At 41.2% G+C, this 11,876-nt stretch overlaps 1 protein-coding gene across 1 annotated transcript in view; it reads right to left on the reverse strand.

Moving 5' to 3' along the window:
* LOC102212243 (transmembrane O-mannosyltransferase targeting cadherins 2) overlaps window positions 1–11,439 on the reverse strand; it is a 64,638-nt gene extending 53,199 nt beyond the window's left edge. Inside the window, exon 1 of the mRNA XM_005733460.1 lies at window positions 11,036–11,439. Within this exon, the coding sequence (XP_005733517.1) occupies window positions 11,036–11,118 (83 nt within the window). The 5' untranslated portion in view covers window positions 11,119–11,439. The remainder of the gene's footprint in view (window positions 1–11,035) is intronic.
* Window positions 11,440–11,876: the final 437 nt, after the last annotated feature.

An 11,876-nucleotide genomic window follows, 5' to 3' on the forward strand; every position in this document is an offset into this window, starting at 1 on the left:
AAAAAGCATGCATTATTCAATGGCCTTCAATACAGCCCACAAGATTTAAAAAAATGAAACTAACTAAAAGGCTAAACTGTATAGGATATTCAAAAATCTATTAAAAAGAAATTACAGAGCTGTCATAGCTTGTCATAAAAGCACAATAGCTGTACAGCCTTTCCTAAAGCCACTGATCCATGAATATTAAAACTGCACCTCTGAAGAAAAAGAGAGACTGGCTGGTTTATCTCCAAAGCAGCCATTATCATGCAGATTTGCTGCAGTCCAAACTGCCATGTTTATTTAAAGAGCAATTCGCCTTATCTTCCAAAACTCCCAATACCTGCAAAGCCAGCCAGTGATTCCATCACAAGATTAACTCCAAAGAAAAAAATAAGTTCAGTTTGTTTCTGTAAAAATGGGTGAGCAGACTATTGAACAGTGCTTAAAGGGCAGTGCAAAATAGGAAAATTAGCTTAAATGTTTCCTATCCTTGGCTTGGTAATTAGAGAGAATAGTTAACTTGAGGGATGATATGCTTTATGCTTCTAAACACAGAATAAGGACCTTGCAACTGAGCCAAACCTGAGTGACTTGGTGTTTTTTGACTGAAACGGTGTACCGCAAACCCGAAAAATGCAGCTATATGGCAAAACAGGAAATTAGTTAGAAACAGAACAGCTTCGGATCAAACCATGCTTATTTCACATTTCTGAATAAACCAACACTTTAAGAACAATAGAAAATGCTTTCAATTCCAACAAGCTACAATAATAATATTATTTCCCTTCATTATGCAGCTTGTGTCATCACTCCTCGAAATAGCCCTCTGTTACACTACAATGAGTCAGGGGCTAAACAACACAGTAGCATTGAGATGTCCACACTTCCTCTGTCTGTATTATCTCGTGTGATTCTCAACTTTTCGCACTTATCAAGTGGAAACAGGAAACAAAGAAAGGCTATCTTACTCTGCAGAGTAAATCAAGGGCATTGGGCGAGAAACAAACAAGCTATATGCCTTATAAACATTTATAACACTTCATCATGACCTCTTAGAGGCTTTGCTTCTGACGATTACATAAAAGGTAACAAATGCCAAATTTCAGCGTAATCACTTCACTCCTGCTACATCTCTGGACCACATACTATACCTTTGAGTAAAGGTAGCAGGGCTGTCATATGATCTCTCCTGAACCCCAAATCCCTCTAGCCCTCACACTAGCTTTCACATTCTCCATGTCTCAGGTTTTTATGAGGTGAGAATCACAAACGGACTTTCCCCCACACACAAACTGGGTATCTGCAGCCAGCCCTGTCCGGGCCCAGAAAGCCTTTTTTATATTACTATATTTTTATTAGCTGACCATGTGTGAAGCTAAGTTAGTGCCAAGGCTGCCAAGCTAATGAATCTCTACTGGTTTTGCGAAGCGCTTGGCACTTGGAATAATAATTAAGGCACAGTGCAATCTGAGTGTACCATGCTGAGATGAATGGGAGTTTCATCGCAGCTCGCATGGCATAATCATTTTACTTCATCATATTCTAGGTATGTCCCAAACAGAAAAACAGTTTGGCAATAAAAAATAAATAAAAAGAATATTTATTCGTCATAATATTCTGGCGAAATTTCTACCCATCTTAAAATAAAAAGCACTCCAAATATCCAATAAGCTGTAGCTGTTTAGTTGTAAAACACAATATGGTCAGCAGGATTGAATTCTTGAGTATTTTGTTTGCTTGTGTTTATTAAGAAAGAGTTGACACTCACATAGAAATACCTCTAAATTAATTCATTATACTATTTGTTGGGGTTAAGATTTGGTTGAGAGAGATCCAACCTTAGCAAAAACACCAGTGAAACTCATGTCATATGTTTCCAAGACTATCCCAAAACCCCTCTGCAACCACCTATTGCAACCTTCTACCATAAATAGAGAAAAAAGAAAGTTAAAAAAAAAAGCCTCCACACCAAGCTCCCAGCTCATACCAACCACAAGCATAATCCATCAGCCCAATCATTTACACGACAATCTCCTGACGGCTTCCTCATCACAAGGGAAGGGCTGTCAGTGGTCCCCATACATGAAAAAACAAACCCTTCCACATCCATGAACACATCCTTTTAAGATTGTGATCAATGTTGGGATTTGGTTCAGACTCACTTTTCAATGTGTATTGAAACACGACTGCTTTGTCAAGTGCAGGGAAAAAAAAGAGAGAAAAAAGGCATGTTTGAGTTACTGTCCTGACAGCTGTTCTGGGCTAGAAAAAACTCAACGGTCACTGAAAAATGATACACAATGGCTATTGATTACAAATGGTAGAAAGAGTGACCGTGTGATCCCCGGCTTCGGTTTGGTTTTGTATTACCCCCCAACTGCCACGACTTGTTTTGAAGTCCACCTCGCAGCGTAAAGAGGGAATGTGGATGCTCACTCCTAAGTAATCCAATGCCACAGAAAAAGTGCCTTGCTTACAAAGAAAAGTTTAGTGCCCTGTGGTAGAAATTCAACCCCATGCTGCTGAACACAGTGATGAAGGGTCTCAGATTAAGAGGATACACGCATTTGGACAGATTATAAATTTAAGACAATGTTTTCACCACTTTATCTACAAACCTGAGAGTTCCGTCCTACCAAATCTAGCATAAGTGCCACATGACAAATCTGTGCCTTTGGTATGTGTATTGTGCAGAGGGCTGGCAATCTTGTAAGCAGAGTTGTCAGTGGCTACCACTGTTTTGGGATACGCATATGGTGTGTACACAGGGAGGGTCGTGGGACTGAGGTTTGGCGGTCCTGTCTTGGCAGAAAGGCGGGGCGACTGCGGCCTGTGGAGCACAAAGGCCAGCCAAGGGTTACTGCAGCAGCCTCAACCAGCCTCATGCATCGCTGGGATCTGATGGGACAAGGAGGGACAACCTAAAAATAACAAATCCATCTCTTTTGTGTGTCTCTGTATTGGGTGCAAGCATGATACAAATATTAGGTGTTCCTTAATAGCTTTGAAAAAGGCACTGAGAAATGTACTGACGGTTTTTTAACATGTTTGCAACAAGCAGATATGTTTATCACCGATTTACCTGCCAGTTTACTATCTGCTTAATTTTTTTGACCTATGAAATGCAAGAAATGCCAATATCAGTTAGCAAAAACTCAGTAACACTAGTAAACCTAAAGACGTTTAGTTTATCATTACACTGGGGAAAGAATACATTAGTTTCTTACTATTGAAAAATCAGATTAGTTGAGGATTTGACATTTTTGCCTTTAAAAAAACAACAACAACCATGACCTAAATGCTGTATGTGAATTGATTAATGATTTTAAACAAAAGTTTATTTCATTAATGACCAGAATTCTACCAAAAGCAAATTTGTGGAGTAATGTATTAACAAAATAACAGTGCAAGTGTTTTTCTCAGAAGAACATGTCAGTTCAGAATAAATAAATGAGAGAAGGCTGAAGCGGACTGGATACGTTTATGATAGTAGGGTAAACTTTTCAGTTAGAAAATGCTGGCGACTGTGTGCAGTCTTGAGAACCAACTCGAGTGGAAAGTAGCATTTATCAAGGGAGTTCCACCATACAAATCTGTGTGTAACAGACAACATGTACAATGTGCAGAACACAAAACATTGTTTACTGTCAGATCCCAAACCATCTGTGTGGTATTAAAGTTATTGTTACTGTACCACATGCGTAAATGTGTGCACTGCTGTAGACTGCGAAACTGAATTTAATCTGTGCCCTGGGGCTGGTGTCGCACATCCCACAATAAGAAAGCCTTGCCTTTGTAAAACCTAGCTTTGTTTGGTATGAATATCCAACAGTATGTCAGAAAAGCTTAAAAGGTCCACTTAGTCCACTTAGGATTGAGGCCTTATCACAAACAAGTAGCACAGCACTGCAGGAAAAGTATGAGAGATTGAGGCTGTAGTCACACAATCCCAGAAACTATATAGCTTTTTACAGTTTCGCTAGCAAGTAACTGGTGAATGTTTGCAAAGATGTTTACCATACAAATTACAAGCTATTGCAAGGAGCTAGAAACAGCAAGCAACCTCCCACAACCACTCCCCAACTGGTTGGGAAACACACATTTTTCCCCTAGTTACCAGTCGTTATTCAGGGTGCCTGACCAGTCTCTTGGCCAGGGCTCTAACAACTGCTTTCACAGCAACTGCCAGAAACTTCTCACATCCACTCACATCTAGCTGAAAAATACATTTTTTTCTGGTTGCCAGGCAATTGCTAAATGGTCTTTAGGCCTGTGTGACTAGCGCTTTCAACGTAGAGGACCCGGGAACACAGTTCATACAACATCACTTAATGAGGAGGCAGGAATTGTGACCCATTTAAGATAAACTAGTATCACGCAAATGGAGCTGTTTGCATTGTTGTGTGCATTTGCCATTTGTTCCCTTAAACGTGGAGCTAGACAACCACTATAGGGGAAATCTAATTCACCCCATTCAACTTCCTGACTTCTCCAAGTCTTCATTTTTGGCCTGAAAACAGTTTTGAAGCCACAATATCTTAAAGGTCGACCACTAAGTGCTTAGGTTGACTAAATCTGCAAGTAATCAAGATGAGACTCCTTCCCCTGCCTTCCTATTGTTTTAATGATAGTCTGAGGTCTCCATCCCAAGTGTAAGGAGTCTGCAGAAACAAGACATCAATGGCAACACTTCTTAAAGCTAGGGAGCAAAAACATATGTGAATGGTTATTGGGTGCATATGATGGTGACACATTACCAGAAAAGATTTTTTTTCACCACGAAACCACACTTTTCATGAGGTCTGCCCATTTCTCCTCGAAAGCACATAATCCTTTAGTACGCAAATCTGGTTAAAAGTTCCTTGCCTCAAAACTATCTCAAATTACTGTTCATAAAGACCCTTTTTCATCAGTTATCCTTACCACACTTTAATTCTGTCTTCAGGCATTTTACACTCAAAACTCTTCCTGACAGACACAGGCCGTTTCACCTCAGCTGGATTACTTGCTCCAAACATAGTTCAGAAAAAGAGACTTTGTTCAATCATTTGATTAGCTTTCCTCTTGCCTCAATATTTAGCGTCTCCAAGCACATACTGTAACTTAAACAGCCTCAACGCAACTAGGGCAGATGTTTTAGATAATTATTCCACTAGAGGCAACGGGATTCCTGGCAGCATTTAATATGGTGGGCTGAAACTGATCACAACGAGCCTCAACCCATAAGAGATAATAATTATGAGCCGTTATGATGAACAGATTTGATCGAGAGGTGACAGGGGGCATTTGGTTAGAAATGACTTTTTTGTGCAATGTGCTAATTATAATTTTTCATTTCCTCAGCCTCAAAAATAAGTTATTCCAAAACATTAAATTGTTTCTTACTGTTTCAGTCATGATACCATGTGTCACCACATTCACGGTGGTGGATATTTTAATGAGGTATTTCAGTAATGGGTAATGTAACAGCACACGAAAGAAGTTTGTCTTCAATGCTTTTTGCCAAATAGGCTCTGTAAGACCTGGTTATCATTTTTTGAAAATATTTGTGTGGAAATGTCTTCAATGTGCATTATTTTTTAAAAGTGAGGAGGAGGTGACTTTTCTGTTTGTAACATAAAGTCCAGCTGTATGCATCTACGGAAAACTGCCCCTTAACTCCTTTGATCCATGTCCCCAGTAGAACTTCCTGATGAGGTTAGGGTCTTAATCATTGCTTTAAAGCATTTTTGAATACAGCATGTTTATTTTGTAAAACTACAATCCCATTAGCTTCACAAAGAACAATACAGCAGGCTCTACTGTGAGAAGTCGCAACTATATACAGCGTAAAAGGTAGATGTAGCAACCATGACATCACCCACTGGTTTCTAAAGTCCTGTTTTGAAGCCTCAAAGTCTTTTTGCAACCACAACTATCACCATCTGGTGGCCCTCAGAGAAAAACCAGGTTTAAGGCACTTCTGACCTGCATACATGTTCTACTGTTAATGGTCACTATCACATGAGCGTGTGACATCTGGTTTCAAAAGGTTAAGACAGAAAAAGTGAAATACCTGCTGCTGAAAACTAAATATAAAAGAGGAGAGTTTTGGGGTTTTTTTGCCTCCCACTACCTACGGTTTGGAGCTATTTTGGAAAAACAAAGCATTCTGTCTCCTTTAGATCCTCCTTTTAGTCTGGCTTTCATAGAGCTCACTGTGGCTGCTTCTATATACAGATCCTCTTGCAGTTCTCTTAGCCAGGGTGTGCCACAAGGTTCTGTTTTGGGGCCTTCATTGTTTATGCACCGACTTTCATAGGTGCTTAAGATTATATATAAAGTTGGAAGGCTTAACAATGGGGAAACATAAATCCTTGTTTGTGCTCTGAACAGATTTGAGCCTCAGGTAATATAAACTCTTGTCCCCTTTGCACGGTTACCAAATCTTTTATCAGGAACCTTGGGGTGACTTTTGACTCTGCTGTTACTTTGGATGTTAATGTTACATTTCTGGTTAACTTTAAACTTTCAGAGGTCTGCATGGAAGAGCACCAGCATACATCAGTGAACTTTTACATCCACACATTCCCTTAGGTCATGTGATCGGGGCATGCTGGCTGTGCAGCATACAAGGCCGAGATCTAAAGGAGATAGAGCTTTTGCAACAGTGGCCTCCAGACCCTGGAACTTTCTCCCACTGAGCTTAAGATCTGTGGACTCAGTGGTCTCTTAAAGGTTACTGATATAAAAACTATGTAACCATCAGTATTTGCATAGTTTAAGGATTTTTTTTGTTTGTTTGTTTGATTTTTTTTGCTTTAGCAAGAGCTTGACTGAGTTTTGATATTGTCTATGTCTTCTACAAATCCTAGAAATTTAGTAGTCAAGTAGAACTACACAATCATCAGTACTCAGTTTGACACCAAAACAAAACGATTATCCCTGAACACAAACTCCTATACTGAAAATTTAAGTAACAAAATTAAACAGAAGTGAAACATAATGAAATGTTAGTAGGCTGCTCATTGACCAGCCTAACACTACTGTGAGGTATAAAGTTAGTCACATTAAATTACCTCAAGGCTGATTTTTACAACGGCAATACCAGATGTCTCAAGCAAAAGGGTAACATAAATTTTTAGGGTAATAAAAGAAGGACAGAACATTGGATATTGTTTAATGCTGAAGTTTTTAAACAGATCTAGATGCTGGTCTATTAGATACATTGCTAATATTAGAAGTATTTCGTCCCTTTGTCTGAGTAAAGGTATTGCAAATACCAGTTCTGGCAACATCCCTACTATGTTCAGTAACAGACTGGCTAGGGCGTGCCTCCCTCCCCCCTCCCCTCAAAAAAGAACCTGTAGAACATGTAACTGTTAGATCCAGTTAGACTCAGGTAACCTATCTTGTTTACATTATGTTTATGTTTGAGCTGATAGAAAAATATTACAACAGAAAAAAATGGCTATATGGCAGCTGTACAGAAGACAAAAGAAATAACTAAAAAAAAAGTGTGCAAGTAACTCCTGATTCAGTCTGCTGTTGAGCACATAGACATGTAAAATCCTTACTATTAAGTGAGCATGCTTCCACAACGTGACTACATACAGAAGGAAGCAAGAAAAGCAGGATTTTCTGGATTTGATTCTGTTTTCTCTGAAAGTGCACAAGGCAGTTTTGTTTGTTTTAGTAAGTGTTCCACAGTGCTAAGCAATGTGTGCATCATTAACATACATAATCCATTAGCACTTCAATTCAAAGCTATATGGTTTGAACTATGATGAAAGGGTGCTCCTAAAAGGCAATCTCATCTTGATGCATTCATTGGTTAACCACAAAACCCGAGCTAGAAAAGGAGCAGATGCTGCAACTAACAGACTCTGTGATCCTCAGTCTTCACTGTGCCACTTCTTTTGACTCACTATATGTGTGGTATATTTAATTAGCGCTGAAAATATGGAGATTTTTACAGTGCACTTTTCAGGACCACGTTGTGCCATACAACAAAATCCATACGTAGCCAAACTTGTGCAGCCCCAGGAGATGAAACTGTTTGGCTAAAACAAAGAAGGAAGATGTTTTCACTTCAATCCCCTTGGGGACCGTAATGCACTTCTGAGCTGAACAGAGGGTCCGTGACGTTACTGGGGTCACAGATGTTTCTTGGAGACACTGAAAGCCACTTAGCATGCATTTCATTTCTCTCCTCATTCATTTATCTCTTGTCCTTGCCTCACATTTGGCATCCGCTGAATAATGCCATCTAAGTGAAGACATCCATTCAGCCACTTGATCCATTAGTCAAAAGGTGTGGTTATAAAATCAATATTATTGAGATGTCAGGATTACACAGAGCCACATTTGTCAAAGCTGCGATGATGGGTATTCAAAGGAAAGTTCAGAGGTTATGGTGAATACATTTTCCAATCTATTACCAAATCTCTCACGCAATCAATCTGACAAATACAAACATCACCACTATGGACATTTTGTTTTTTATGGATGAAACCATAGATGAAAAGTCTGCCCTTACATTTGGCTAAACCCAAGGAAAGCCCTACAGTAAAAGAAGTCTTGATCTTTTTCCCTGAGTCAAATATGGCCTGGCTCAACTCCCCTCCCAGCTCCCGTAAAACTTAGTCATTTCACACGCAGAGGCTTTTCATTGTGATTACCACTGGCCAAGAGACTTCTTGGCCAGGCCCTGAGCAATGCCCAGGAAAAACACTTGACATGATTGAAAAAGCAGAGACACGCCATAACATCCCCACAACTCGGAGTGCCTGAATTGAGAGGTTTTATCTGCTTCAGCATCTTGTGTAGGATGCTAGGAGCTGCATGTGACATGTAATGAGAATTTGATTAGAGAGTTAAAGGTCAGATAAGATCACGTAAGCTCCCTACCAGGGGACAAACAAACTTGACTACAACCAAATCAGTCTTTGCAGAGAGCTCCGTACCAGAACGATTAGTTGAACTCTCCTCCACTTCAATCCTTCTCCCACCTTAACCTTTTGCTCATAACTCTCGTTCAAACCCTGAGGGAAGAGACCGGGAGCGCACGACTCTTGACCCCAAGAGAGGACTCCGTTTGATGAACGACCAGGGAATGTCAGACCTCTGATTGGTATTCAGCCTCCTCCATCTGAAAGCACTGAACCAAAACACCAGTTCTTGTCCCCCAGAGTGTAAATTACCATGGTGACTTTGATAAATACACAATGTTGGGTGGGGGAGATACTGAACTTTCACTGACGGGATGAAGAGCAAGCGTAGGCTGGAGTGGGCAGAGCAGTTCCCCCGGATAATCTTTCACCGACTGGCTTTTTGACAACCTTGCAATGCCGTGCAGACAAAGCCGATGGCCACAGAACCTCTGGGCATTTTCACAGGGGGATACTTGGCGAGGTGCGATGTAACTGAAGATAGAATACGAAATTTATTCCTACCACCACTCGCACGTTTCTGTGCTGCGTCACCTCCTTTTTCTTCACTCCGTCCTACTCAAACACAGCACACAGAGGGGTCACCGATGGTGCTGAAAAGTGAAAGTGGTGGGATATTTTGACTTTTAAGGGCTGTCCATAGATGCTAACCAGGCAGCAACCTTTCTGACTGAGCTGTGGCTGAATAAGGGAGGCAGCCTGCTCTCGGTCTGTTCATGCTTTTAATCCACAGAGAAACCTACCGCATACCTTGCATATCAGCAGCTTCGCCCCATGATTCAACACTTGATAATGGAAGATGAATTGATATCAGGATTCACAGAGCCAAGCTCTCTTTATGGCCATATACAGTATTTCAAGGTCAGTGGGGAACTATCTGTCCAGATGTTCTTTTTCAAAGGAGCCCAGCTGTGCTGCAACTCCCAGGCATTTACATTACGAATTGGCGATTCTAACAAGCACAGATGCATTGCGAGCACACCCACTCCCTGAAATGTACCACATTTTTCTCTTTTGTACATGCCTAGTGTCACCTAATCTGATCTTCTGCATTTTGTTGAGCCCCTTATGCTTATGGAACCATCTATCTTACTGGTTTGCGCACATCTTTTTTCCTTTTTTACTTCTCAGACTGTATGAAGACAATAAAGACCAATTGCAGTTTCTCCAGAACTAGGAGAATTATGTTTTACAGCATTAAAAAACGAACATTTGGGCTCTTGGCTGTTAATTGGATATAGTGTATAAAATAGGTGAATATTTGTCAGCGTTTTATAGGCTAAACAATAGAGGAGTCAATGGAAAAAATAATGAGCAGATAAATCTTGCTGATGCAGATATCCCTAAACATAAGACTTCTGTATGTTTGCTTTACAGTGATCATAACTTTGAGTCCTGTTTTGTCCACCTTTACATTTTACAGTAGATCCCTGTCCATCTCTGTCCAGAGGTTCTCTCTAATCGCTCTTCCATAGCTATTAAAATGCTGGCATGTTTATTCAGCTGTTTGCAAAATCACTCCCGGTTTAAATTAGCCTTATTCCCCGGAGAGTAGGGCATTGTTAGAACAAGCATGAGTGCAACACAAAGAGCATCAGAAGCAGTGCATGTGCATGCAGGCGAGGGGACCAGGGCTGCTATCGGTTCACAACGTGTTGAACTTGAGCTGTGAGGTTCCTTACTGTGGAAATAAACCCCGCGTCTCTGTGGACTTTAATCATGTCCATCATACTTAAGAATTATTTGTGGGGCTAAACACAGAACATTAAGACATACACTTAGTCATGAGGCTATATGAACTCAAGAGCAGCTCAAGTTATATGAACGCACAGTTGAGCACAGTAGATGCTTTAGGAATATTACAACATTTATCTAACGCTTGGGTTTTAGTGCACTCCCACCCCCTCACTCTGTCTTTGTGTCTTGCCTTAAGCCGACAAATAAGCGGTGATTCATCACAGGCTACAGACAAAAGCACATGCAAACATGCGGACAGGAGCAACGACCCGTCCCTCTCCGCTTCCCTTCCGTACCGACGTACCCGGAGGAGATGACAAGTGTAGGAGCGGGCTGTGATGTTGTTGGCAGCGGCGCTGCTGCGCTCTGTAGGCGAAACCTACCTGTCATCGTAGCAGAAATCTGCGTCCAGCGTGTTCAGATAGAGACCCACAGCCACGGCGGTGCACACGAGCTCCGTGATCATCTCTCAAAACCAAAGTGGGAGAGGAACCGGGATAGAAATGATTGGAATCAGGTCCCCTCGTCTCTCTGTTTGTGTGTCTCTCTCTCTCTGAAGTCTCTGTTATTATGCTCTCAATTCAGCCGCTCGGCAGCAGAGCTCTACAGGCAACGCAGGGCATTTTCCCGTGTCATGCAAAGTGTGTCAAAGTTTCCCTTATCACCCTCTAACCCATTGTGCTGTGAAACGCGTCAAGCCTGGAGAAGTGGAGGTGCAGCTGTCGCCCGGTCCGGCTCGGAACGGTGCGCATTTCTGTGCTGCGGTGCCTTCAGTGTGAGCATCTCCCTGCCTTGGCACTGGAAAGAGCAGAGCGGGGAGACGCATGTGGTTTTCAGGGAGGGTGAGCATGCGCAATGGGCTCTGCATTGGCGAGAAAAGGTGGCGAGTGAAGTAAGGATTTGTGGTTTTGCGTGTTACTGATGGGCTACACTGCAAATCAATTATAAACAGGGAGTCATGCATGAAATGGTAGTTGCAGATTGTTGCCATGACAAGATTATATTTTTGATTTCATGGCACGGAATCCAATTTTAACCAAAAATGAGGAACAGACTTTTATAGGTCAGGACCTCTGTATTCTTCTAGTGAAATGTGTGGCACGGTAATTATTATTAGTCTAAAATATGACATGGTGTTACAATGATGTAACTGTGAGCTGGAAAACAAACCTTTGGGGAGTAAAAACACAAAAAACCAATATTAAAATAAAAGAAAGCTTTGGT

This window comes from Pundamilia nyererei, unplaced genomic scaffold, assembly GCF_000239375.1.
Source record: "Pundamilia nyererei isolate P.nyererei 1_Seehausen unplaced genomic scaffold, PunNye1.0 scaffold00052, whole genome shotgun sequence".
NCBI classification, from domain to species: domain Eukaryota; kingdom Metazoa; phylum Chordata; class Actinopteri; order Cichliformes; family Cichlidae; genus Pundamilia; species Pundamilia nyererei.